The sequence below is a fragment of the Vespula pensylvanica genome, chromosome 3, assembly GCF_014466175.1.
Source record: "Vespula pensylvanica isolate Volc-1 chromosome 3, ASM1446617v1, whole genome shotgun sequence".
NCBI classification, from domain to species: domain Eukaryota; kingdom Metazoa; phylum Arthropoda; class Insecta; order Hymenoptera; family Vespidae; genus Vespula; species Vespula pensylvanica.
The window spans coordinates 3,695,223-3,719,233 of NC_057687.1; the positions used below are offsets into that span (position 1 = coordinate 3,695,223).

Sequence of the window (24,011 nt, forward strand, 5' to 3'; positions counted from 1 at the left end):
GAAGTATTAAGTTACGTTGCCGCAGGAAGTTTCCGTGAGAATGTATAACCAGGATGGAATTACGAGAAGGTAATGCCCGGGGAACATCAAGGACCTAGCTGTGTTCACGCGAATGATGTGAGCCTGGATATAATAATAATAATAATAAGCTACCATCATCCTTAATACTTACAAAAATATGTATGAGGAAAATACATTTTGAAGAGAAACTGCATTTATAAAAAATGTTATAAAAATTATAACTTTTGTATGTAAAAATTCACTTTATATTCATAAGAATAATTTAACTTTAAAATGGAAATTTATTTTAATATTTATGGGAAGTTCTATTGTTAATAATGTGCTGCGCACGCCTGCGCACCCATGAAAATCGATTGAGCTAAAATATGATTTGACCTTTTCAAGGTACGTTTATTTATAACAGAAAGGTAGGAGCCTGGGAGATGGAAATCCAGGGTATGCGAGATAAATAATAAGTAGGACAAATGAAGGATACAGCAATAGGAACAATGGAAGATCAGAATTTGCGAATATGATGTACGAATGTTAAAGAATGTGACAGAAAAGACATGAAAAAAAAAGAATAAACGGAGTGAAGAAGATAGAATAAGGTTTTGAGTAGATTGAGCAAAGAAAAAAGAAAATAGAAGGTAGTAAGTAACATGACCTAAAAGAAAAGAATAAAGAGGAAAGAGATGTACCATTATAATAAATTAATTAATAAAATCTTTGTTAACTATAACAGGTAATAGATTATAAAAAATAAGAGTAAGTGATTCGAGTTTTACTAGTCTGTATCTTCAAGATAGGATTACAAAACATATCCTATGTACTTTTAACAAAGCATGTTTTTTTTATTTTTTATTATATTTATTGTTATTATTAATGTATAAATGATAAAATATGCCAATCTTCATTTATGTCCTACATGAATTAATAATTCCAGAAATATATTACATAACATAAAATATCTTTTGTAAGAAAATTATAAATTAATAAATATAAAAATATTTTATTATTATGTATTTTTTAAAGACCAGTTGTTAAAAATAGCTTAACCATCAGTTCTAGTGTTAATAACGTATTTCAATTTACTATAAGTAACAAGATCGATAAGGTAATATGACGTACACACACACACACACACACACACACACACGCGCGCGCGCGCGCGCGCGCGTGCGCATGCATATATAGACACACATCAAAGCGCATAATGTGTATAATTAATAAGTAATATTGTTTAAAAATGTTTACATATTTGTATTAAATAATAATCATTCAAAATCATATGGTAAATCAATTACTCTATTGTTATTTTATAATCAATTGTTACCATACCATTAGCAACTGCGTATAAACAAAAAAGTTATATAAGCGTCGATCATTTGTTGGACAAGATTCCAAAATAAAATTGTATGTTTCGTTGAAGAAATGTTGTCTTTCTTTATAATAGTTAATATTATATAAATTACTTAATAATTAGAGAAAGAGGAAGAAAAATGGATAATCTAGTAATTGTTTCAATACATTTATTTATATAATATATTTATACATTTATTTATATGAAATATCATTTATATTATTATTATTATTTGCGTTCATATTACGACGAAAAAAGTCGTATCGATTATAAGAAAACTTAAAAATGCCATAACTCTTGTTACGAGATACATATATCTATTTATACTAACAAGATTTCTTTTCATTGATTAAGCGATAATATAACATACAAATAAACACTTTATAACTACATTGAAACTAATATACTTTGTTAATTATTTAAAGTGAATAAAATAATAAGTTTTAATTTGGATGCATAATATACAAATCAAGAAAGCCAAAACAATTATCAAACTTTTATTTTCCACTACTTGATTTATATCGAAATAATGTTTGGATCTTTTGATTTCAAAAGCATTTATTCACGCATTCGTAAAGCATACGTACATTTTAACATGATTTTTCACACACAGATATACATAATGCATACATACTTTATTACATAACTTGTAATCATCTAATTATGCCTTTACTTCTAGACCATAGTCTTGCATTAAAAGCGATCTGTTGCAATAATAAGTACATGATTTTGCATTAAGAACACTTTGTCTTATTATCAATATTTTATGATAAATTAATTGGTAAGAAAAAGGAGAAAGCTGTAGGAATGTACTTTAATATAAAATAATGTCATTAGTTTGGACCAATCTATAAATTCAGACTTTTAATATTACCTAAGTTTTATCATGACCTTCAATTCTGCTTTTGTGTAGTTGATTTAGATTATTTTTTACTTGTACATTATGTTTCCTTTTAATGTATTCGAATTATACTTGCACAATACTGAAAGTCTGAAAATACAAGTCATCATTATATTGACTAGGCAGTATCAATATAAATTACACTCCCAATTAATTGGCAATAGCTAAGAAAGAATTACACCTCCAGGGTATTTTTCAGATTTAAGGGATTACATGAAAATGCAGACTTCTATCTATTTGTAAGTCTATCACTTATTTCTATATTTTTTGCCTTATAGTGATGCTTAATGCATATACTTATAATCATAATTCATTGCTTGACTAGATGTTATCGGTTTTATTCTTGTTTCTGTCGATTTGTATTATCATTTGCATTTGACAAGTCACCATTGGACTGCCTATTTTTGGCTTGCTGTCTCAGTTGTGCTCTTTTCAGACTTGTCATCAATTGGCTGGATTGATATAGCCAACTAGCCTACAACATCATAACAATTTAGAAAAATAAATATACAAAGTTGATTATTTAAAGTTGATAAGAATGTTTTGGTTGAAAAGAAAATTGATTGAAAATATCTTTATAATAGGAAAGTACGAAGGTAAAATTATTGATTTTACTTACCACCATGATCATGCAATTCATCAAAATAGGTGTAGAGAAAACTATTGATATAAATAGTCCTTTAGAATCAAAGTACTGTTGCCTTGAGAATACCCTATAAGAACGTATAATGTAAACCATAAATAATGTAATATCTTACCACGGTTATCAATTCAATGCTTACATCCAATTTGTTGCAGCTACTTCATTGATGGTTTCAGTGAAGTAAACGAGAAGTACTAGAAATACAACCAATAGTAATAACGTCGACGCAGATATACATATATAGATATATAGATAATTATACTATTTACTCACATAATACAAGGAACAAGATGATTTGAAAATTAGCATGATTTCGTGTCATCAGAGCTGTCATTGTAACAGCAATATGAAAAGTTAATAACAAAGCTAGCCATGGATCTCTCCAATCGATCTGTAACAAAAGCGACCGCTAATAAGAAAATGTTTTGTTTTGTACGTATTGACGAAATACATTTTCATTCGATAAATTTAAGATTACTAAAAAGAAAATAAGGAAAAGAGTTATAACGAACATAAAAATGTAAACGTCAAAGTATTATAAAACTACTGCTATATAATAACTTCATGAATTTCCTTATATTCTGAATCGGTATTAAAAATTGTAAGAGTAAAACAAAAAAGGATACAAGAAAAAAAGACATTCAAGTAAGAAAAAAAGAAAGTTCCAAACTAAAACAATTGTGATACTAGAGCTGGTTTTTTTTTTATATATGTAATTGAAGTACTATCATTGGGGCAACGAAACGACAGTAGAACGATAATAAATTATATCGACGAGTGAATTACGACGTATTAATAAAGATCAATGCACGTACATAATCAAATGATCGTAAAATATCACGACAATCGGAAGATCATTGTGGGAAAATATGGTGATAATAAATGTAATAGTCGATAAAAAAAGTAAAGATAAGGAGGATAAAAATTATAGAAATGATAATGACGGCGACGATGACGATGATAAAAAAAAAAAAATGTCAAAGAGTCAAAGGGTGGGGAGTATAATAAGAAAATTTACAAAGTAAATGTCAGCGTAATCGCCTTTCGCTTTCGAGAAGCGCGAAAGCGAGAGAAAGAGAGAGATAGAAAGAGAGGGGAGAAGGGGGAGAAGGGGAGAGAGAGAGAGAGAGAGAAAGAGAGAGAGAGAGGGAGAGAGAGAGAGAAAGAAAGAGAAAATAACGAGTGAAAGTGGATACAAATAAACTTACGCTCTTTAAAAATGGCCAGATGCCGTCGATCATGTCTGTGGCTATGGGATCTGACATCGTTTTTCACGGATTATTTGCACCGCGAAGAAGAGAAAGGCGCACATTCGCAAAATTACACGTTTATTCTCCACCTCCTTCTCCTCCTATTCCACTACTACCTCTTCCTTCTCCTCCTTCCCCAACTGCACCACCACCTTCTCCTTCTCCTTCTCCTTCTCCTTCTCCTTCTCCTTCTCCTTCTCCTCCTGTTCCTCTTCTTCCCCTACTTCTTTTCCTTTTTATCACCTAACCCCGTTCGAAGCATCCAAATGTATGTGCTACGCATAGAAAAGGACGGAAAGTTGTACTTACAAATGAATGATATAACGCTAAACGCACATTAAGAGAGCCAGATAGACAGAAATGTTTTAAGAGGAAAAAAAAAAAGTAGATATTGAAGGTAATTTTCTATAATGGAGGAAATAAGAACGTTTATCTTAACGTATATAACCGGTATGGATCGCAAAGAATGAGGATAAAATGACGCTTACATTACCGATGTTGTCTGTATTGGTTATGAGCCTACGACGATGGCACGCGATAGGAGGACACGCATACTCTTTCATTCAATGTATCGAAGCAGTTCGGTAATCTTCGAGAAACGTCGGTTATCGTCAACGACGGTCGTTGAATTTCGCGCCGGACATATACTGCCCTCCTTTGGTTATTATACGAACTGTACTGACTTATCGGTATTACAGGTAACTTTGTTGTCAAATACGTTATACGGTATAGTTAACGTGAGTTTGTATATGTCTTATGTTTTGATAGAAAGAAATAAGAGTTGAAAGAGTTCAGATCTTGTTATATATAAACTTTTATAACTAGTTACAACGCGTCAGAGCTTTCTTGTTAAAAATATCTTTGATAAAATAAATGAAATTAGAATATGAGCACGATACGATTGAGGATTTAAATAAAAGGGACGTCGTACCGCGATACCACTCGGCTAGGCGCGTAATTCAAATATTTTTTATGAGTTTTATGTTTACTTCGATATAATGTTTTCATTCGCACTAATCCTTTCTATTATCTACGAGAAAAATGAATAATTATAAATCCATTGTTTTAAATACCACGAATAAAAACCGAAGCAGTATTACTTTTTTTACGAAGCTAATAATATTTATCATTAGTTATCTTCAAACATTAAAGATTGACTTGAGTCTTTGTTCAATTAACTGTTATCACTTAATAGCATTCATGTATCGTTATAACCTCGTGTACTTCGTATCCGTTGATTCATTTCTTTTTATTATCGTATTACTCATTTGATTCACATTACATGGAATAAAAAAAAATGCAAAATAAAATACATGTATGTGTGTGTGTGTGTATATATATATATAATATTATATATATAAATATATGTATGTAATATTATATATATAATATATATATAAATATATATGTAATATTATACATATATAAACAGTTTATTCTAATATTAATCTTATTTCAGATTCATTAAAAAAAATTTGTTATAAGTTGAAGGTCATATTACAAATATTTCATTATCATCTAAATAATGCGTCTGTAATTATTTCAATTTTATTTCATCATCTAATTTTATGAAATAACATATGTATTCATATTTAAATACGAATGTAAGGAGAACCAAACAAAGTGATCATTTAAGAATCGATCGATATTAAGCAGATTCTTTCATTATTTTCTTTCATCGATTATCGTACGAATTAAAGTAAAAAATCTTGTATGTTCTTCCATTGAAAAATCATTTATGTATGTCAATAGATGGTGGAGTTTATTGAATTGGTTAATGAAAAGCGTTCGTTATTCGATTATTCTTTTCACGAGGAAGGACATCCAGTTATTCTATTTTCATATTCTTCAATGTCTTACAAAAAGAAAGCTGTTTGAAGAAACGAAAGAAAAGAAATAAAAGAGAGAGAAATAAGAGAGAGAGAGAGAGAGAAAAGGAAAGAGATACATGCAATAAAAAAGAAAAATGAAGTTTAGTGAAACATATAGATATATATTATTATATTGATTATTGAAATTTGTACAGAAATGATTGTACAGAAACAAACAATGACATAAATGTATTGTATTACGATCGAAGAAGAAGAAGAAGGGTAATAAAAAACCAATCATCAGGGTTTGCAGTCTTTAGCAAGAATTGGTAATATAAGAAACATTTACAATAATCGCGAGTAATAATGTTGTCGCATCAAATCGTAACTTTGTCGTTCGGACTTTGAACGGTCAAAGATTATATCGTGATGGTGGACACAAGAAGAGGCTTCCTCCTCCTCATGTAGAGATATATCGAGCCAGATATATTGTGCTCGTTCTTGTGCGAGGTGTGTTCTCTCCCATTGCTTCTACAATCTATTAAGGGATATCAATATCGCTGAATTTTTGTGGCTTGCGAGAGAAAGGGAGAAAGAGAGAGAGAGAGAGAGAGAGATAACAGAGGGTTCGTTTTTATTTCGAAGAGAAAGAAAGACTCTCGAAGGATGTCCTTTGAATTAGAAGAATACCCAATCGATTCGGAGACCAAGGTCGTCGCGGTAAAAGAACTCAGGGAAACCGAGGAAAATGTGAAAAATGGTATCAACACTTTGAGGAAGTATATCGAAGGTGAAATATATTTTTATTTGTTATTTTTAATTTTTCACATTTCATTCATCAATTCACATTCGCATACGTATTAATGTTCTAATACTTGTAAAAATGATGAAAATTTAAGATATCTTTGTTTTAAAAATAAGTAGAGTCTATTAAAAGATTCGATATTGTATACAATTCGTTCGGATATAAATATTTACTCAATCCATGATCTTAGAAGAAATCGAATTGTAGAAAAAAATGTTTTCACACGGTCCACATATCGTATAGGCAACACTTGATACGTTCGGAAATGAGGGGATCACATATGTCCGAGATAAGAGCGTTATCATCGTATTTTCTTCTCCTTTCGATATAACTCGGATCGTATTCGTAAGATCTTTTTTCTATTATAAGAAATTTTTCGATTCTTCGAGAAAGAAATATATTTTAAGTAACTTATCAGAATAAATGTTTTAGTAACGATCATGTGCATCTCCTTAACATTTGTAATTGATTAATATTTCGTAACACGGAATATAGGGATTTTGATGCTATCTTGCATTTTGATAAGACGATGATTAATCTTCAATCAACGATCTTCATTTAAAAAACAGATAAAAATTGATCGATTTATTCGATGAGATCGTTCTTTATATGTCACGATTTATTGACAATAAGTGTGTATAAGAGTGTACCATATGTTCGATACTCTTAAGCGATAAATATAAGTGTTATTACCATATAATTAAATATAACTTATCAATTTCATACAATCATATTTTCTCGTTATAGTTTCTTTTCTTGAATTCATTTGATATCGAATGAACGTTTTTCTTGAAAATTTCCTCTAATCAAATTGATCGGGGTAATTTGCAAACGGCCAAGGAAACATTTTCGATCACGCGATGTTAGTTTACATCCGCTGTAATCGAAGAATAATCAACGTAGTAGTTTCTTTCGATTCTTACAAAATATCAATTCTTATTTTCAGAGGACAAAACCTTACATTTTAGAACGGACGATGAATTCCTTATGATCTTTCTTCGACCATGCAAATATTATCCGGAAAGTGCTTACGAATTGATAAAAAGAATCGCCGATTTTAAACAGAAGCAGGCTGCACTTTTGGACAATTTAATACCTTCCGATGAAAAGAAATCTTTTCTCGAGCACAACGTCGTCAATGTTCTTAAAACTAGAGATGAAAAGAGGCGAAGAGTGTTGTTAATTAACGTCGGCAAAACTTGGGACCCTTCGAAAATTAATGCCGATCAATTATTTCGATTGCTTTATCTCATCCATGTGGCCGCCATGTTCGAACCTGAGACTCAAGTATGATCATGATCATTTATATTTTGTCCTATTTTTTCTTCTTCTTTTTCTTTAATTTTCTGTTCTTCGATAAAGAATATTGAATAATAAAACTTTGTTCTTTCATCAGGTACGTGGTTCCATCGTAATAATGGATTTCGATGGTCTCTCGATGAAACAGGTGATGGGTTTGACACCGTCTTTTAATATGAGACTTCTAACTTTTATTCAAGATGCATTACCGTTCCGATTAAAGGAGGTTAGAATATAATCATGAATAATTCAAATGGACACGTCGTTTTCGTAACGTCATTGTTTTACTCTTTGTCAACTCTTGGGAAAATGAAATAACAATGATACATCATTATTAATGTCTTAGGTTCATATCGTAAAACAGCCATTCCTCTTCAATATGGTTTGGCAAATGTTTAAGCCGTTCGTTCGTGAAAAATTAAAGAAACGTATGTTTTTCCACGGCACGAAAATGTCTTCGTTGCATAGTCACATTGCACCTAGTCATTTACCAAAAAATTATGGCGGCCAATTACCTGAAATCGATTACACCAGTGCCGATTGGTATCCGACGATTCTTCAATACGAAGATAGAATAAAAGGTAACAGCTTTATTATATATATGTTAACGTGAAAACAACATATGCTTTCGTTTACGTATATAAATGACGATGTTAATCATTATATATATTTATAAACCATTTTTCATTATATTTTATTAAAAACGTTTCTTCGATTAATCGAGTTTTCATATTTTATTTTTCAGAATGGAATTCGTATGGGTATCAGATAAATAAGTAATTTCAGTCTCCCATAGCGTATTATTCTTTTTCTTCAACAAAATTAAGACTGGAACGTTCTTTTTTGTTAGTCGTTGTTAACTAGAAAGTAAAAGTTTAAGATTATATAACTCGCTTTAAATTTTATACAAATTGCATATTTTATATATATATGTCATGACATTTATTTAATTGAGTTCCTGTTTTTACAAAAACATGTTGTCAGTGTACGCGCGCATGCGCGCGTGTATGTGTATGTATGTATGTATGCGTTTCATTAAACGTAATCGCCTCGTAACTATAAACCAATCCAAGGCATAAATATTTCTGTATAAGTATATGTTATTACGTACACTATTAAAAGGGTTTAAATATAGTGCGTTATCATAGAAAATCTATGCTGATTTATGTATAATATATAATATATTTTTACCAACATAAAAGGGTGTTTTATTTTATAGATGATCTTCAATATGTGTATGACGCTTAAATGCTCTATGAACTTTCTGATGACTCGCAACTATTCTATGTTTCATAATGAGGTACATGAACTGTCCTTTTCACTTGCAAATGAATGGAAATAACTAACGGAGTTTTTTTTCTTATTTCAAATATAACAGATCGTGAAGGAGGGTAAATTTACTTAAAAAAAAAAAGAAGTAAAATTATAAAATTAAATTAGTATGTTTCTCTAGTAATGTTCTTCTCGTGAATAAAAATTTATTTGCGACTGAACGGCAGCGTCGAAATTAGTGACTCTTTAAATAAAACGAAATACAAGTTTTTATTGTCGAGACATTTTATAGATATCATGAGTTCTGTAGAGACAAATATACCGACAAAATGGAAATTATGTATGCATGTGTTTTGTAGTTGGAAGAATATTCGGATGACGATTGAATTTTAAATATTTATATCTATCTAGAGAATTATGAATATTTACGCAATGGTTATAAAAGTATGTGTAATGAAATTACTATACATATATGCTGATCACGATGTCTCTAGTTTTCAATTACACTTGACATTTAGACCTTATTTTAAAAAATATTGTTTCATATATTTTACAGAAGTGAAGGTATGATTTACATATTATGTAGAACACGAAAGAAAGTAGTGGGAGATCTGGCATAAGAAACTTAACGTACGAATATTTTATTAATTCTACTCTTTAGTTCACTGCACGTAGTCTGATTTTATATTTGAGCCATACTTCGCCTTACCTTCCTGTTTTTCTTATTTCATATCCCTACCCAGAGTGATTGGAAAGTTTCTCTTAGGTCCATGAGAGAAACACAGTCAGTTGTCTGATTTCTCTCGCGTATTATTAGTGAACATCAAGAGAATTCGATTCACCTGACGCGATTTCTGTTCTTATTGATAAAAATTATAAAGATAAAATCATTCGTAAGTATTATATTTTGGTGAACGAAATTAAATTCGGTGAAAAATAATTAATTTAATTATCCTAAATCTTTAACTCGTAGCATGAAAATAAAGTATTTTATATATCACATATCGTCAAATTGAAAATTAATTTAATGATTTTTATTCAAAATAGATTATAGAGATACAAGATAAATATATATCATAGATACGATGTTTAATAATAATTAAAATCAAGAAAAGTTAAAGAAGTTATTTAATTTCTACAAGTAAGTTTATTTTGCAATATATATATTTTGCAATACATAATTTGTTAGATAAGATATTTGAAGTTTTAAGAAATCTGATAAAATACACTTAACAGATATACATATGTATATATATATATATATATTATATATTTTATATATTATGTATTATATAATATATATATATGCATTTTACACACACAATTTACACACAAATGTTTATATCATCGAAAAACTTGTATATAGAACACAATAATGGAAGATTCAACGTCGTGTTCAACGAGAAAAAAAGATGAGCCAGGCAAAGAACTTTGTGACGAACTTCTTTCCGAGGCTAAAAGTGAATTTCGCGAGGAAGTTTTATCGGATGAATCAAGTAAAAACGAGTTTGTGAACCTAGCGTCGATAAAAAATAAACTAGAGCAGTTGCCGAAGTTAATTGTGTATGGAAAAGAACTGAAAGTCGTAATAACCATCGATGATGAACTTAAAGAAAAGGCTCGGGAGGAACTTCGTGAGACGCCGGAAGTGGTTGCTGAAGCCCTAAAAGATATCAGGAAATTACTGAAAGGTATTACAATGTTTTATTTTTCTTTTTTTTTTTTTTTTTGAAAAAAATTATTCTCTCTTGAATATTATCTGTATAATAACAAAAATTATTAGAAACGTTTTACAGTCGGCTATTTAAAAGTCATAATACATATTTATTATTAATTTTGCCGAAGAACATAAGTTATATTAAAATTTCGAAAATGAAAGTAATTTTTCTGAAACGAAAGATTATGACAGAATAATTAATTATCGTAGCATATCGAAATGGAAAATCAACGATAGATAAAAGAAAAGATATTGTTGCTAATCGAAATCCTGCATCTTTTCGTTCGTTTCGCAAAAATCACACATTAAATAGATAATACAGACAAAGTAAACCAGTCTAACATGAGATTAAAAGAAAAAAAAAAAGCAAAGAAATGAAAAAAATGACCGAGAAATTCTTCCAATGAGCGTATGAGTTTGTTATCTTACGTCAATTTGATTATATCTGACTCAAGTCATTTCTTGTAACAAATTATTTTCATATCTAGCTTTTTTTATTTTCTTGCATTTTACACATATAGAAAGTGCTTGAAATTTTTATTTGATTCTATCTATTCCACGATAAAGCTGATATAGTTGGGATTACAGAGTATTCAAACTTTACATAACACAACAATCAGTGATGTTTTTTTTCCTTAATATATTCCTTCATATTTTGTATAATAGACTAGATTTTAGTTGAAGATAATCATAAAAATGAATCAACATATTTGATCGTTTATTAAGTATGATTAGTAATAATAACTAAATAAGCAACCAAGTGATAAGGTTGAAAAAACAGATTAAAAAAAAAAAAAAAAGAATAGACTCATTTCTTATAAACTATACTTATTTAGGAGATAGCGACTTATTCATACCGGATCATGACGAATTCTTAACGATATTCTTACGACCATGCAAGTGGTATCCAACTAGTGCGTTTCACTTGGTAAGTTTACCTGTTTAACCAGTAAGTTAAATAATTTATCCTTAAATAAAAGTTTTTCTATTTTTTCCTCATTCCCTTTCTAATTTTATTTTACTTATTTTATCTTTCAATATAGATTCAAAGATATTATCAATTCCACTTAAATTACCCGTACATAGTGAAGAACCTAACACCAAGGGATTTAAAAAAATGTTTATGTTCGGATTTACTAATACCTCTTCCGACAGAATGCATTGATGGTAGTAGACTTGTGATTGTACACGGTGGAGGAAGATGGAAACCAAAGGAACATAGCATCTATGAATTATTTAGATGCCTAGTAATTCTGTTGGAAGCTGCTATTAAGGAACCAAAAACGCAGGTAGATGCCTATTAAATGTTTTATCTTACCTATTTGTTATACATTTCACAAATCCATTTATAATTATTTGATCGTTTATATTTTTTCAGATCACCGGTGTACAAGTGATCATCGATGCGAAAAATTTATCATTCAGTCACGTGCCACACATTACACCAAAATTTGCAGCTATGATAGTGGATTGGATTCAAAGATGTTTGCCGTGTCGTCTGAAGAACATCCATGTTATTAATCAGCCTTTCATAACCAATATGATCTTTTCTATCTTCAAACCTTTTTTAGCGGTAAATTAAAAAAACGAAAGGAAAGAAAAAGAAGAGAAAGAAAAACAGACGAATCGATTAAAAAAAAAGAAATATCTTTACGAATTCGACTTTGATGACGGATATTTTTTGTCTAGGAAAAACTCTATAAAAGAATTCACTTTCACGGGACAAATAGAGAAAAGTTGATAAGTATGATAGGTAAGGAAGCGTTGCCTAAAGAGTACGGTGGTTCGGAACTGTCTGAAAGTCCTATGGGAGAAGATATCTGGCATTTCTTGTGTCATTGGCAAGAGGAATTCGAAAGTAATTTAATTTTATTTCATTGGTTTTTATAAACGAAAAATTGCAATATCATATTCTTCTAAATTTTTTGGCTTATGTCGTACGAATATATCGCATTTCAAGTATTTTTCATTAAGTTTCAAAATGGTTATATAATTGGACAACGTGTACGTTCATTTGTAACTAAATGCTATACCAGATTATTAGAATTGGATATTAATTACTACTGTATTCATAATAACGACTTTACTGATACTCTTTGTAATGGAACGATTAATTTCATCTATTTCTTTTTTTTTTACAGATTCTTTTAAATACGGTTACAATAAAAAGAAGAAGTGAGAAAAAAATGTTAATTAATATGAACGTTCAATTCGATTTTTGTCATATCATCGTCATACGATGTAAAAACTTTTAATAACAACGTTCATCGAAACTATTTTGCATGTAATTTCTTTGTTTGCTGTTCTTCTTTTTTTAATGTTTTATGTTATGCAATAACCTTCAAAGTTTGTCTTGTTAATTATTCGATCAATTATGAAAAGGGATATTAATTTATTGTTAAATTCTAATTTATATATTCTCATTTGATGAAAGTCTGCTTATCTATAATTTATCTAAGAATAAAGAACAACGACATTGCACATACAGGAAATAATAATTTTTGCGATAAGCGATAAACGAGCTCGCCGATTTCTTGCTTTATCAGAAACTTTATAATAACGACGAATGAATGTGGTTTATATACCAAATAAGTTATTGTCGTTATATAAAACGTGATCTTATATTTTGATGAATGCGCAATCAAATCGTTTTATAACGTAAAATAATCGAAGTGTAACACTAGTGAATGATCTAACAAAAAGGAAAGGTGAATATAGAGAGAATAAAAATGAATTAAAATTATAAATAATATATACGTATTACTCTCTTCGTAGATAGTAGATACCTTCAACGAAAACCATGAAATTTCGATTTTCACAGCCGTCACTGTCGATCGAAAGTCATCGCCAACGACGACTTCGGATTCGATACTTTTCTCTCTTTTTTTCAAATATTTGTTTTTTTTATTATCTTTCTGAAATTCGCGGATTGTGCTACTTGTTGTATCCATACGAATTTATAGCTGCAAAATAAGAATAAAAATATCGATTAAAAAACGAATAATTAGATCGCATGATTTAGTAGAAACGTAAATATAATAAAATAATTTATCTTCTGAGAGAGTTGAATTAACAAGAAGGAAAAAAAAAAGATTAGTTTGAATTTAATTTGCATTAAAGAATTAAAACGAAAAATTAGTTAAACGTGATAAATGAAAAAATTAATTAAATATTGTATTTAAACTCATGAAGTACTCGATGTGTTTCGTAATATTTTCTTTTTTTTCTTTTTAACCAGCCAGACAAACTACTTTTGATTATCTTCCTTTTTTTTTTTACAAGCTCATGTAATAGTAACGCAAGGTACATTCAAAATTATCGGTTTCATGCGAGACCCATCATAACTTGAGTGAGTAATAATATTGCTAAATCAACGAATAATGCTTATTATCGAATTATTACGTCATATCTAAATAAGCTACGGCATTTGGCTCTCTTGTTATTTTATAAAAAGATAATAGAGGAAGTTCACTTTAACGTCGATTTTATTCTACTCACCTTCGTACTCTTTGTCACACAGCATCAAAAGTTCTAACCATTGAAGTCCCGAAATTAGAGGAAGCTGTAGAGTACCACCATAACAATCAGGCAAACATTTTGGCTGTATATACTGATGTAAAGATTTACGATCAGTACCATGAAAGATTATCTGGAATAAAAACAAAAGAAAATAAACTGTTTCGCGAAGAATGAAATTTTTGTTAGAAGAAATAAAAAGGAATATTGCTTAATTGGTTGATAAAAAAAAAAAAAAAAAAAAAAAAGAAAGAAGCCAGTAAAATAAGTACTCTAAAATAACCTCGTTTATTTATAAGCTATTTGTACGATAAGGCAACAGACTGTTACAAGTTTAAGTATGTATCTCGTATCGTTTGGTATATATAATAATTCATATGCTGTTAAAAAAAAACTACTAGTTAAACTAAAAAAGAAATATATATATATACAACTCACTCTGCCTTTCAATTTTTCCCTGAGAAATGGTTTAAAGAGAGCAAAGACCATATTGAAAATGTATGGCTGATTAATAATGTGAAGATTTTTTATTCTTAAAGGCATGGCGTCTTGGAGTAAATCGACCAATCTTTTCGCAAACGGTGGAGTGAATTGCCACGTTTGTTGAAGAGAGAGACCGTCCATATCGAAGATAACGACGGCACCAGCAACTTGTGTGGTCGGTTCTAACATAGCAGCTTCCAGATAGAGCACACAACCCTTGTAGATCTCATCGAGACTGCATTTGTTGTGTTTCCATTTCTTTCCAAGTTGAACAATTAATATTCGTCTACCGTGTTGATCTCGATTCGGTAAAACTGTCAGAATGTTTTGTTCGAAGATATTTTTCTCATTGGTTGGCTTTAAGCCTTCGTAAATGGCTGCATGTTTAACCTTGAAATTGTAATAATTTTTCACTAGTTTTACAGCAGACTCAGGGTAATATTTACAAGGCCTAAGAAATCTGATGAGCCAGGCATCATTATCCAAGGGACACTTTAAATCAGTTTCGGCTAAAAAGAAAAAAAAAAAAAAAAAGAAGAAAAAAAATGAAACAAAGAAAAAATAGATTAAATTTTAATACTATCTAATGTCAGATCTTTGAAGATGAATTATTCAAATCGATAATACCTCTCAATAATTCTTTAAATCTTTCCATGGATTCCTTCTGAAGTTCCGGAGTTTCTCTAAGTTCTTTTCTAGCTACTTCTTGTAATTCTGGGCTCAGTGGTCCAAGCTCGAATTCTAAAGTGAATTCGCCGAGCTTAATGGACGGCAATTTATCCATAACCGTAAGCATCGCGTCTGAAAAACAATTTCGTAGAAAATCGAGATTTTTTTTTATCAACAAATAATTTCACATGAGTTATTAAGATTAAGAAGATCTTTCATTCAAGTCATATAGAGACACTGGCTAATGTAACCAACCATATTGGAATGACAAACGATAATTATTCATTTACGTATCCCGACATTGTTAAGTAACCAAATTTGAGATACAATCTAACCAAATTATCAGAGAATTTTCCTCATATTTGTCAATGTTCATATTACAGGAAAACTCAGAAAATGCAAATCATCTTCGATTCCTATATATATTTTCTTCGTGGAGGAAGATGACTCATCTTTATGTTAATATTGTTACACTTTGTTACTTATAATAAGAAAGATAATGAATTTTTTCCGATCACTCGTATACATTTAAATTAAATAAACTCTTCAAGGCGGTGAGATTAAGAAATGAAATAAAAAAAGAGCAGGAAAAATATTAAGCATCGAGTAGAACAAAAAGAGAAATATGATAGCTGTTACTGAAGGATCAAGGTTGCTGATTCGACGCAACTTGTAATTACGGTAATCAGTTTTTGCTGTCTCTGCATCTATGATTCGAGAAAAAACGAACGAAACTTCAATCGCGGCATAAGAAAAGCGAATAATCATCTCTGTTTATGTTCAACGAAAAAATTATGTTGAAGGATAACTCCATCTTAGTATTATATTTGCATACTTGTACTATCTTTGTATGATTAAGAATCAAGAGTATTTGTATTTTGCCGAAAAAAAATATAAAGAATTAAGAAGACAGAGAAACAGAGGAAATGCGCGCGCGCGCGCGCGCGCGCACACACACACACACACACACACACACACACACACACACACACACACACACACACACACACACACACACACACACACATGTTCGAAGAATTCACCAATGAAAGTCGGACATTCATTTTTTCTTTTCTCTGTTTTTCAAGCAAATAACCGGATCTTGTCCCGAGAATTTAAGAGGTACAAAACTACAAGAAATCGCGAAAATGTCACGGACGTTCGAACGATATTATATACTCATTATTTCATGATCCAAAGAATTTTCTTATTCAAGTAGATCAACTTTTCATTTGATGTTGTCATGGCCAGGTAAACGATAGCGAGTTCAAACAAGCCGGTCCTTCTTTCTTAATTCGAGGTGAACCTCTTCGTTGAGCATTTTTGGACGAGTCTTCGCTTTCGAAAGTGATGCCAAGCAAGGCGTACGAAAGTATGCGAGGCTCTACGTGAGCTGTATGGAAATATACCTAAGTGGTGAAAGGAATGTCGGTCAGGAGGACTTTATCGGTGTTCCTCTGTTAAAACGTATATGTAAGTACGTGCACGCACGCGCGCGCGCGCATTCCTTGCTTGCTTTTATATCCTTCAAACTCGTGTCTTTGATTTTCCATATAAAATCGATTTCTTCCAAGTTTTTCACTTTAGCGCATTTATTCGATATTTATATGATTGTTAATAAACAATGTTTTTTCTTTTCTTATCTATCCGGTACGTTTTAAACATATTAATTCAAAATATTTATTCACCTTGGTCGATGTTTTTTATCATCATAGATCGACGATCACTCGACTATTCAGAAAATATCGATCGCACGGACGACAATACGATGAAGAAATAAATAACTGTGTATACTGAAAATATATAAACTAAACTATGAACGCGAACTCGGACGGGTTACTTACGTTCCGACAGTAGAAAGGCCGAGAAGAGACTGACAGATATCGTCCTCGTGCGATTCTCACGTGGCGGAGAACGAATATTTCTTGTGTGTGTTCAGTGTGGCCGGAAAGGAAGAAGAATTGCGAGAACGACGATAGCAACGCCACCGAACGCGTGTTATAATATATAACGAATTTACTTTTTCGATACTCAATTAATAATATCGTACTTCGTTAGATAATTTTATTACATTTTTTATACGGCTTGTTGATACATTTAACACCATTACGTAACGAGAGCGTTACTCTTACTTTTTAAGATAACTAGAATATTTCAGAATGAAGCTGCTAACTCAAAAATATTTAGAGATTACAAAATATATTGAGATGTCCTATCGCATTTTAATTCTACGAAAATAATTTAAAAAAAAGACATCAAAGGAATTAACAAACCGCGAAGCTTTGATGTCGTCATGATATAGTGCCATAATTAAGTCTATTAAAATTAATGTTTTCAAAAGAATATCACAACAATGATACAATATTAATGTCGCAATGAAGCAATTGTAATATTAATATATTACTATAAAAAGATGAAATCTTTCCTAGTCGTGATTACTTTCTAATTATAAAAAATGATTAAAATTACGTCGCAAAATTTGTCGTTTATTCTACGTAAACATATTTATATATATATATATATATAAATATTTACTTACTTTCTTCTAGAGCCATACTGTTGTATGGAACACCTCAACACCTTATAATAATAAAATATTTTTCAAGACACGAGTACGCTTGTCGAACAATCGAAACACTTGATTATACCGAAGAAATATACGTCCTCGCTGTACCGAAAAGTTAACGAAAATGCAGAGGATACCGGTTAGCAGTCCCACTCTTATATGCACGACGGCTGTGAGTGGAGGGCCGCCGAATATCTCCGATGCTTTTCCGACGGAACGTACGTGATACAACATAATTTATGTTTTATTATTTTATTTATTGCCGATAAGCTATAGTTGCATATATACTAATCAAGTAAACAAGAATATATTTGTTTTATAATACGATCTTTTTGATCCCTATGTTACCTTTCACAATGGTGAACCAGGAAGAGAAATATAAAGAGATAGATAGATAGAGAGAGAGAGTTAAAAGAATATGGCGAAGTAGTTAGACCGTGAATTCAGCATAGTAATGTTTTGCGGAAGATAATATATGCGTTACGTACTCTTATCGCGAAGATGCGATATTAAACATACATATGTATATACGAACGTGACTTATTAGAAGCATATGAATATGCTCTGTCGATGCAATACAATGTTTCATACGATCAAATGATTGCATTCGAACGATTATAGAAAGTACAATGAAAAAGTACATATATATTTATAAATGATTTGTTATTATAATCACTTCAACTTTACAAAAATAAAGTACGATCGAACGTTAAAGATCATGTTTTATTAAATGATAAATCTTGCGTAAAATAATTTGTTTTTTGATATTCGAGAAGACGGTTTGATTGAAAATTTTCAAATCACGATGACCCGAATTTTTGATTTACAAAAATATATTTTGAAAGAACACTTTCACACTCACCGGTTAATGGTTACGAGTCTTTTTCTCTTTTAACTTCCCTTCTTTTGCTTACACGCTAAGTAAGCTAATTTTTATTATGATAACAAAGTTGTTTGAGAATTGAATAATATGGTATTGACGATATGTACAATACAAAATATCACGTACTAATGAACGATGAAGAAGTGATGCCATCGGTTCTTCTATATAAGCTAAAACCGGTTAATCTGTTATGTTTGAACTCTGACCTCCCTTGAAGACTCCCCACCTTCCAACGTAATGCTTTCTGATACATTCGATTATATCTCCCCACTTTTTCAATCGAGCGATTAAAAGTCTTGTCGTCTAGCTACCTACGTATATATATATATATATATATATATGTACATATACATATGTAGAAATACAAGCGTGCATAAATATTGGCGTTTTCTTACCGAACTAATGCGATCACGAGAATGATAGACTCGTAAGAAATTGTTTATTCTCTTTTATTCATATTTAAGCAATATATAAAGATCGCGACAATGTGATTATTGATAAAGTATAATAATAATTAATCGTGTAGATTTATTTTTCTATTTCTTTTAAATTAATTTTGTTATGTAATGAAATAGATGATTACCAAGGTTGTGTTAACGAGTGACAAGAATCCATCTTAATGAAGTAGTTGAAATTCTCCATTGAATTCGTTCGCTTCGTGAAATACGATGTGTCATGATAAATTTCTAGGGAAAACCACTCGGCTGTCACGATCGTTGTAACGTGCCGGCAAAAAATAAAGATTTAAGAGTGTTAGAAAAGCGGCGATTGCAGCAATCGCAATGTAGCAGGAGCAACGAGATCCATTTGTGTGTTTTGTAAGCCTTATTTAGACTAAGATACTCTAAGTTCTTGATTGTTTGGCAAACAGTACTGTATAAACGTGCGTATACTTCTAATGTAATGGCGACACGACTATTTCGTGCCACTTGTAAGAAAATATTTTCAAACGAACGGAGATATATATATATATATGTATATATGACATAATTAATATCTTGAAAGATTCATATATTTGACATATTGGTCGTTAAGAATACAAATTTTATTCTGGATCTTCTATTTTGAGAATTCGTTTCTTCTTTTGCGGAATGAAAAAAATTGTATTCATGAATATATATATGTATATTGTATGTATATATCCATAATAAAAATATATATATATAAATAATATGTATGTATATAATATATATAAATATATATAATATATATAATATATATGAATAATACATGTATATATATATATCCATAATGAAAAAAAAAAGAAAAATAATGATCCATAATAAAAGATTTAGAAAGAAGATTTCTCTTAGTTTATATAACAGTAATAAAAGTTTGTCACGTCGATTGTTAGGTATTTTTAGAATCTATCAACGTTTGATCATGCTTTTGAATTCTGCATAAATATCATAAAAAGTTTCGTGTATAAAATAAGCACGATCTGAGAATATTTAAACTTGTTTATCGACTAGACTGCATAATTATTGACGTGAAATTAATCTTCGATTGGAACCATCAAGTTACATTATTTGTTTTATAATACATCTATATAAGTACCTATTCTACGCATTTTTTTTTCTCAAATTCACAATGTACCAACGAGATAAGGAAAAAAAATATATATATACGAAGGATCAAAGATCATCATAATATTCCACTTCTCTGATGACGTAAGGCGGAAAGGATTATTGACGTAAATTCAAAGCTAATATTTTATATAAAATATAAAATGTTTTAAAGACAAGGAAATCTTTGTTCGTTACTTAATATATTTAAGACTGAACATTTCTTTCTCGTTAAAAGAGAATGAGATTATAAAAAATCTTTTCTGTAATTATTCTCTCGTGTTTTTTCAAGAAGTTTTTCATTTTGTCGGAAGAGATGTCTAAAAATCGGAATAACTTTATAATCGAGTTCCATAGGTATTACATTTGGGTCAATTTCTATGGCGTTCAATATTTCTTCGAGTTCTATAGGCATTACATTATTGGGTCAATTTCCATGGTATTCAATATTTCTTTCATATTTCTAACTTCTTTCTATACAACATTACAGAAATGATGTAAATTCTTTAGTGGTAGCAGGACTTTCCAACTGCTTCATCTCTTAACCCAGAAAAAAGTGATGTAAAAAAAAAAAAGAAAAAAAAAAGCGAAACATTTCATGCTTGTTCTTCTTTCAACGGTATCGTGTTATTCTTACTAAAATTGAAATCTCGACGTTTCGTAAGGCACCCATCAAAGATCTTTCTTGTAATTAAATAAGTATTTAATAAAGATATCTATATCTAAAAGAAAGTTACATAAAATTCGGCGAATATCAGCATAGTATGTCAATTTCATTCATAATGATAAAATAATTTACATTTTATTTGGTTATTTAACAACCTAACGAAAGTCGAGACATAACTAAGTCGTTTATCGCACCCGGAAACATTAAATTCACGGTAATACATCAAAATTCTCAGAGACTTAAATTTTCAAAACAAAATTAACGAATATACGAATATATAAATGTAGAAGAACACCTCGTTTAATATTATAGAATAGAATAGGATAGTGACAACATGGAAATTAATTGTCTTATATATATATCATGGACTTTAACAGAACACGTGCTTAAGATAAACATAGTCTTTTGATAGTGACGATGGTGCAAGACTGGAAAATTCTACTAACGATTTTCTTTGGTAAGAAAGTAAAAGTTGTTCTTCCTGTATTGCGTCTACGACTTGTCTTTCGTATATTTGTGATATGTACAAACACGATCTCTCTCTCTCTCTCTCTCTCTCTCTCTCTCTCTGTCTCACTCACTTTCTTTCTTTATTTCTCTCATTGGCACATTCACTTAGTCATTCGCTTATGTACGTATAGTCTTTATGTACGGTAATAGTGTCGTGTGTATTTAAAACCTAGTCGCACTTCCGAGTTCAGATAAATCGGAGTTTAAGCATTACTGAAGATTTCTCTTCCTACAACTCGATTCTATCTAAATAATTTATCACCTTTTTTTCTCTTCTTTTTTACGAAAACTCTTAGCGAGATTTCTTATGACCGCTTTTTTCTTTTCACTTCAAAAAAAAAAAAAAAAATCACTATTGCAGAATTTAGCCGTTCATAAACAAGGACAAAAAACTTTACATTATACGAACGAGGCAGGATCACCTTGAACTCGTCGTTTTTATTATATTCTCTTTAAAATTTTTACTTTTTTGAGTATCGTAAAATAAAAGAACGCCTTAACGCTAATCATTAGTTTTATTCACCATGGATAGATATTTATTCTGTTATTTTTGAACGATTACTTCTTTTTATTTTTTGCCGAAGAAACGTTTCCATCTCTTTCTCTCTCTCTCTCTCTCTCTCTCTCTCTCTCTCTCTCTCTCTCTCTCTGTTTCTTTATTTCTGTTTCTTTTAAATCGTAAATCTAACAAACTTGTAATGCAATTAAGGAGTTCGATCGTATAAGTTACATCATCGAGTGTACTAGGTCAGAATCGATCTGACTTTCCAATTACTCAGCATACTTGAAGTTTCATGAGAAGGCAGGGGCAATCATAGCATGCGACGTGTTTAGAAAGTAATCTACTTGGAGAAGAACGCTCGCGTGTTACTGGCAACACAGCAACACCGTGGCCTGGTGAACTCGACGATAACGAGCGAGGATTTAGCCGTGGTCTGGTTAACCGTTACTAATTATTTTCTTTCTCTCTGACTTCTTTCCTTTTTTACTTCCTTCTCGTAATGAATTCTTTTGTCTTAATAAAGTCTGTTGATCAAGAAAAGAAAAATGAGACGACCGCTTGAATTCCCCTGAGAAAAATGTCGAGTCTTCTATGATGGTGAACTCTCGAACCGTTGAGAGAGGCGATTGTCCTAGACGCCGCATGCGGTCGTACAACTTTCTCGCGTGCGGAATTACAGACGCGGAAGAAGGTTGAAAGTGCTGTTTGCTTCGAGTGCTGCGATATCAGCGATGCATCGACAGTACTCCCAGGATCGTTGCCTCGTGAGGTTCGTTTTTGTTTTTATCGAGGAAACCTTTCTCGCAACACCTTCACGGTAAGTTTCTTCCATTTGGTCTCACTAACGAGAACTTTGTAATAAAATCGAAGAAAAAAGAAACAAAATTTGTTTCGAAGAAAAAGAAATTCTCAGAATACAGATATAGTCACGGTCTATCTCGCCTCCTTGTATAATATCTAATTATACATAGAATTTATCATTCGAATCGAAATATCTCAAAGTTCAATTCTCATTGCGTTTATCTTTCAAAGTCCGATTTCAAAGTTCGTTAGAGTTCGTACGTGAATAAATTTACTATTAATTATTAATTCAATAAATTTCATTTCGTTTAATCAAGATGATTCTTTACACTTGAGTTGTTAAACTTTAACATAAAGCCACACAAGGTTACGAAATCCCGGAATATTTCGCTATAAATCATAGTGAACAATTTCTTTTCATGATATACAGTTCGTGATCATGGTTGCCACCTCTCTTTTAAGCCCGGAGACTTTCGATTTTTTAATACAAATCTTTGAGTTCAATGGTACATCGAAAGTTTATGCAATTAATTTCTTTTTTAATCATTCCGAATGTTTTGTAATTTGGCAATTCCGTTTTTATCTCTGTACAATGAGAGAATCATTTTCATATATCTTTGCTTAGATATATCAACTTCATATTAAATACATTACTTTATATTAAATGATTTATCAATATTTATTGTTTTCATTTGTTCGACATTTTTTCTTTTTCTGTTTTTTTTTCTTTCCTTTTTTTTATTTTTTTTTTATTTTTGCTAATCAAAATCTCCGGGTTAGCATTGATT

At 30.6% G+C, this 24,011-nt stretch overlaps 4 protein-coding genes across 8 annotated transcripts; 2 read left to right on the forward strand and 2 right to left on the reverse strand.

Moving 5' to 3' along the window:
- Positions 1-1,903: 1,903 nt before the first annotated feature.
- Positions 1,904-4,599, reverse strand: LOC122627728 (transmembrane protein 18). Its single transcript, XM_043809118.1, has 5 exons — positions 4,116-4,599; positions 3,181-3,298; positions 3,047-3,101; positions 2,884-2,977; positions 1,904-2,739 (listed from the first exon to the last, which is right to left on the reverse strand). The coding sequence occupies exons 1-5, from the start codon at positions 4,170-4,172 to the stop codon at positions 2,602-2,604; spliced, it is 462 nt and encodes a 153-aa protein (XP_043665053.1). The 5' UTR covers positions 4,173-4,599; the 3' UTR covers positions 1,904-2,601.
- A 1,791-nt stretch (positions 4,600-6,390) lies between these two features.
- Positions 6,391-9,273, forward strand: LOC122627962 (retinaldehyde-binding protein 1). Of its 2 annotated transcripts, none has more exons than XM_043809665.1 (5): positions 6,391-6,758; positions 7,720-8,060; positions 8,170-8,298; positions 8,419-8,653; positions 8,818-9,273. In XM_043809665.1, exons 1-5 carry the CDS (start codon positions 6,635-6,637, stop codon positions 8,850-8,852), a joined length of 864 nt encoding a protein of 287 aa, XP_043665600.1. In that variant the 5' UTR covers positions 6,391-6,634; the 3' UTR covers positions 8,853-9,273. The 2 variants fall into 2 exon arrangements, with proteins under 2 accessions (XP_043665600.1, XP_043665601.1); XM_043809666.1 differs by lacking the exon at positions 6,391-6,758 and adding an exon at positions 7,338-7,635.
- A 522-nt stretch (positions 9,274-9,795) lies between these two features.
- LOC122627958 (alpha-tocopherol transfer protein-like) lies at positions 9,796-13,813 on the forward strand. 2 transcript variants are annotated; one of them, XM_043809652.1, is made up of 7 exons: positions 9,796-10,237; positions 10,711-11,035; positions 11,898-11,989; positions 12,105-12,350; positions 12,440-12,634; positions 12,751-12,919; positions 13,203-13,813. In XM_043809652.1, exons 2-7 carry the CDS (start codon positions 10,720-10,722, stop codon positions 13,238-13,240), a joined length of 1,056 nt encoding a protein of 351 aa, XP_043665587.1. In that variant the 5' UTR covers positions 9,796-10,237; positions 10,711-10,719; the 3' UTR covers positions 13,241-13,813. The 2 variants fall into 2 exon arrangements, with proteins under 2 accessions (XP_043665587.1, XP_043665588.1); XM_043809653.1 differs by lacking the exon at positions 9,796-10,237 and adding an exon at positions 10,446-10,485.
- Positions 12,913-19,318, reverse strand: LOC122627960 (alpha-tocopherol transfer protein-like). Of its 3 annotated transcripts, none has more exons than XM_043809657.1 (5): positions 19,158-19,318; positions 15,688-15,861; positions 15,016-15,569; positions 14,560-14,710; positions 12,913-14,024 (listed from the first exon to the last, which is right to left on the reverse strand). In XM_043809657.1, exons 2-5 carry the CDS (start codon positions 15,854-15,856, stop codon positions 13,996-13,998), a joined length of 903 nt encoding a protein of 300 aa, XP_043665592.1. In that variant the 5' UTR covers positions 15,857-15,861; positions 19,158-19,318; the 3' UTR covers positions 12,913-13,995. The 3 variants fall into 3 exon arrangements, with proteins under 3 accessions (XP_043665592.1, XP_043665591.1, XP_043665590.1); XM_043809656.1 differs by lacking the exon at positions 19,158-19,318 and adding an exon at positions 18,269-18,916; XM_043809655.1 differs by lacking the exon at positions 19,158-19,318 and adding an exon at positions 17,418-17,556.
- Positions 19,319-24,011: the final 4,693 nt, after the last annotated feature.

Excerpts from the sequence above, each read along its gene's own strand:
- LOC122627962 (XM_043809665.1), top strand. The coding sequence starts at position 6,635 with ATGTCCTTTGAATTAGAAGAATACCCAATCGATTCGGAGACCAAGGTC. Across the intron at positions 6,759-7,719 it reads TTTGAGGAAGTATATCGAAG|AGGACAAAACCTTACATTTT; the intron begins GTGAAATATATT and ends TCTTATTTTCAG. Across the intron at positions 8,299-8,418 it reads TACCGTTCCGATTAAAGGAG|GTTCATATCGTAAAACAGCC; the intron begins GTTAGAATATAA and ends TTAATGTCTTAG.
- LOC122627958 (XM_043809652.1), top strand. The coding sequence starts at position 10,720 with ATGGAAGATTCAACGTCGTGTTCAACGAGAAAAAAAGATGAGCCAGGC. Across the intron at positions 11,036-11,897 it reads TATCAGGAAATTACTGAAAG|GAGATAGCGACTTATTCATA; the intron begins GTATTACAATGT and ends ATACTTATTTAG. Across the intron at positions 12,351-12,439 it reads TTAAGGAACCAAAAACGCAG|ATCACCGGTGTACAAGTGAT; the intron begins GTAGATGCCTAT and ends ATATTTTTTCAG.
- LOC122627728 (XM_043809118.1), bottom strand. The coding sequence starts at position 4,172 with ATGTCAGATCCCATAGCCACAGACATGATCGACGGCATCTGGCCATTT. Across the intron at positions 3,102-3,180 it reads CATCTTGTTCCTTGTATTAT|TACTTCTCGTTTACTTCACT; the intron begins GTGAGTAAATAG and ends TTGTATTTCTAG. Across the intron at positions 2,740-2,883 it reads TGAATTGCATGATCATGGTG|GCTAGTTGGCTATATCAATC; the intron begins GTAAGTAAAATC and ends ATGATGTTGTAG.
- LOC122627960 (XM_043809655.1), bottom strand. The coding sequence starts at position 17,442 with ATGATGATAAAAAACATCGACCAAG. Across the intron at positions 15,570-15,687 it reads ATTTAAAGAATTATTGAGAG|CCGAAACTGATTTAAAGTGT; the intron begins GTATTATCGATT and ends TTTTCTTTTTAG. Across the intron at positions 14,711-15,015 it reads GGGAAAAATTGAAAGGCAGA|ATAATCTTTCATGGTACTGA; the intron begins GTGAGTTGTATA and ends TTTTTATTCCAG.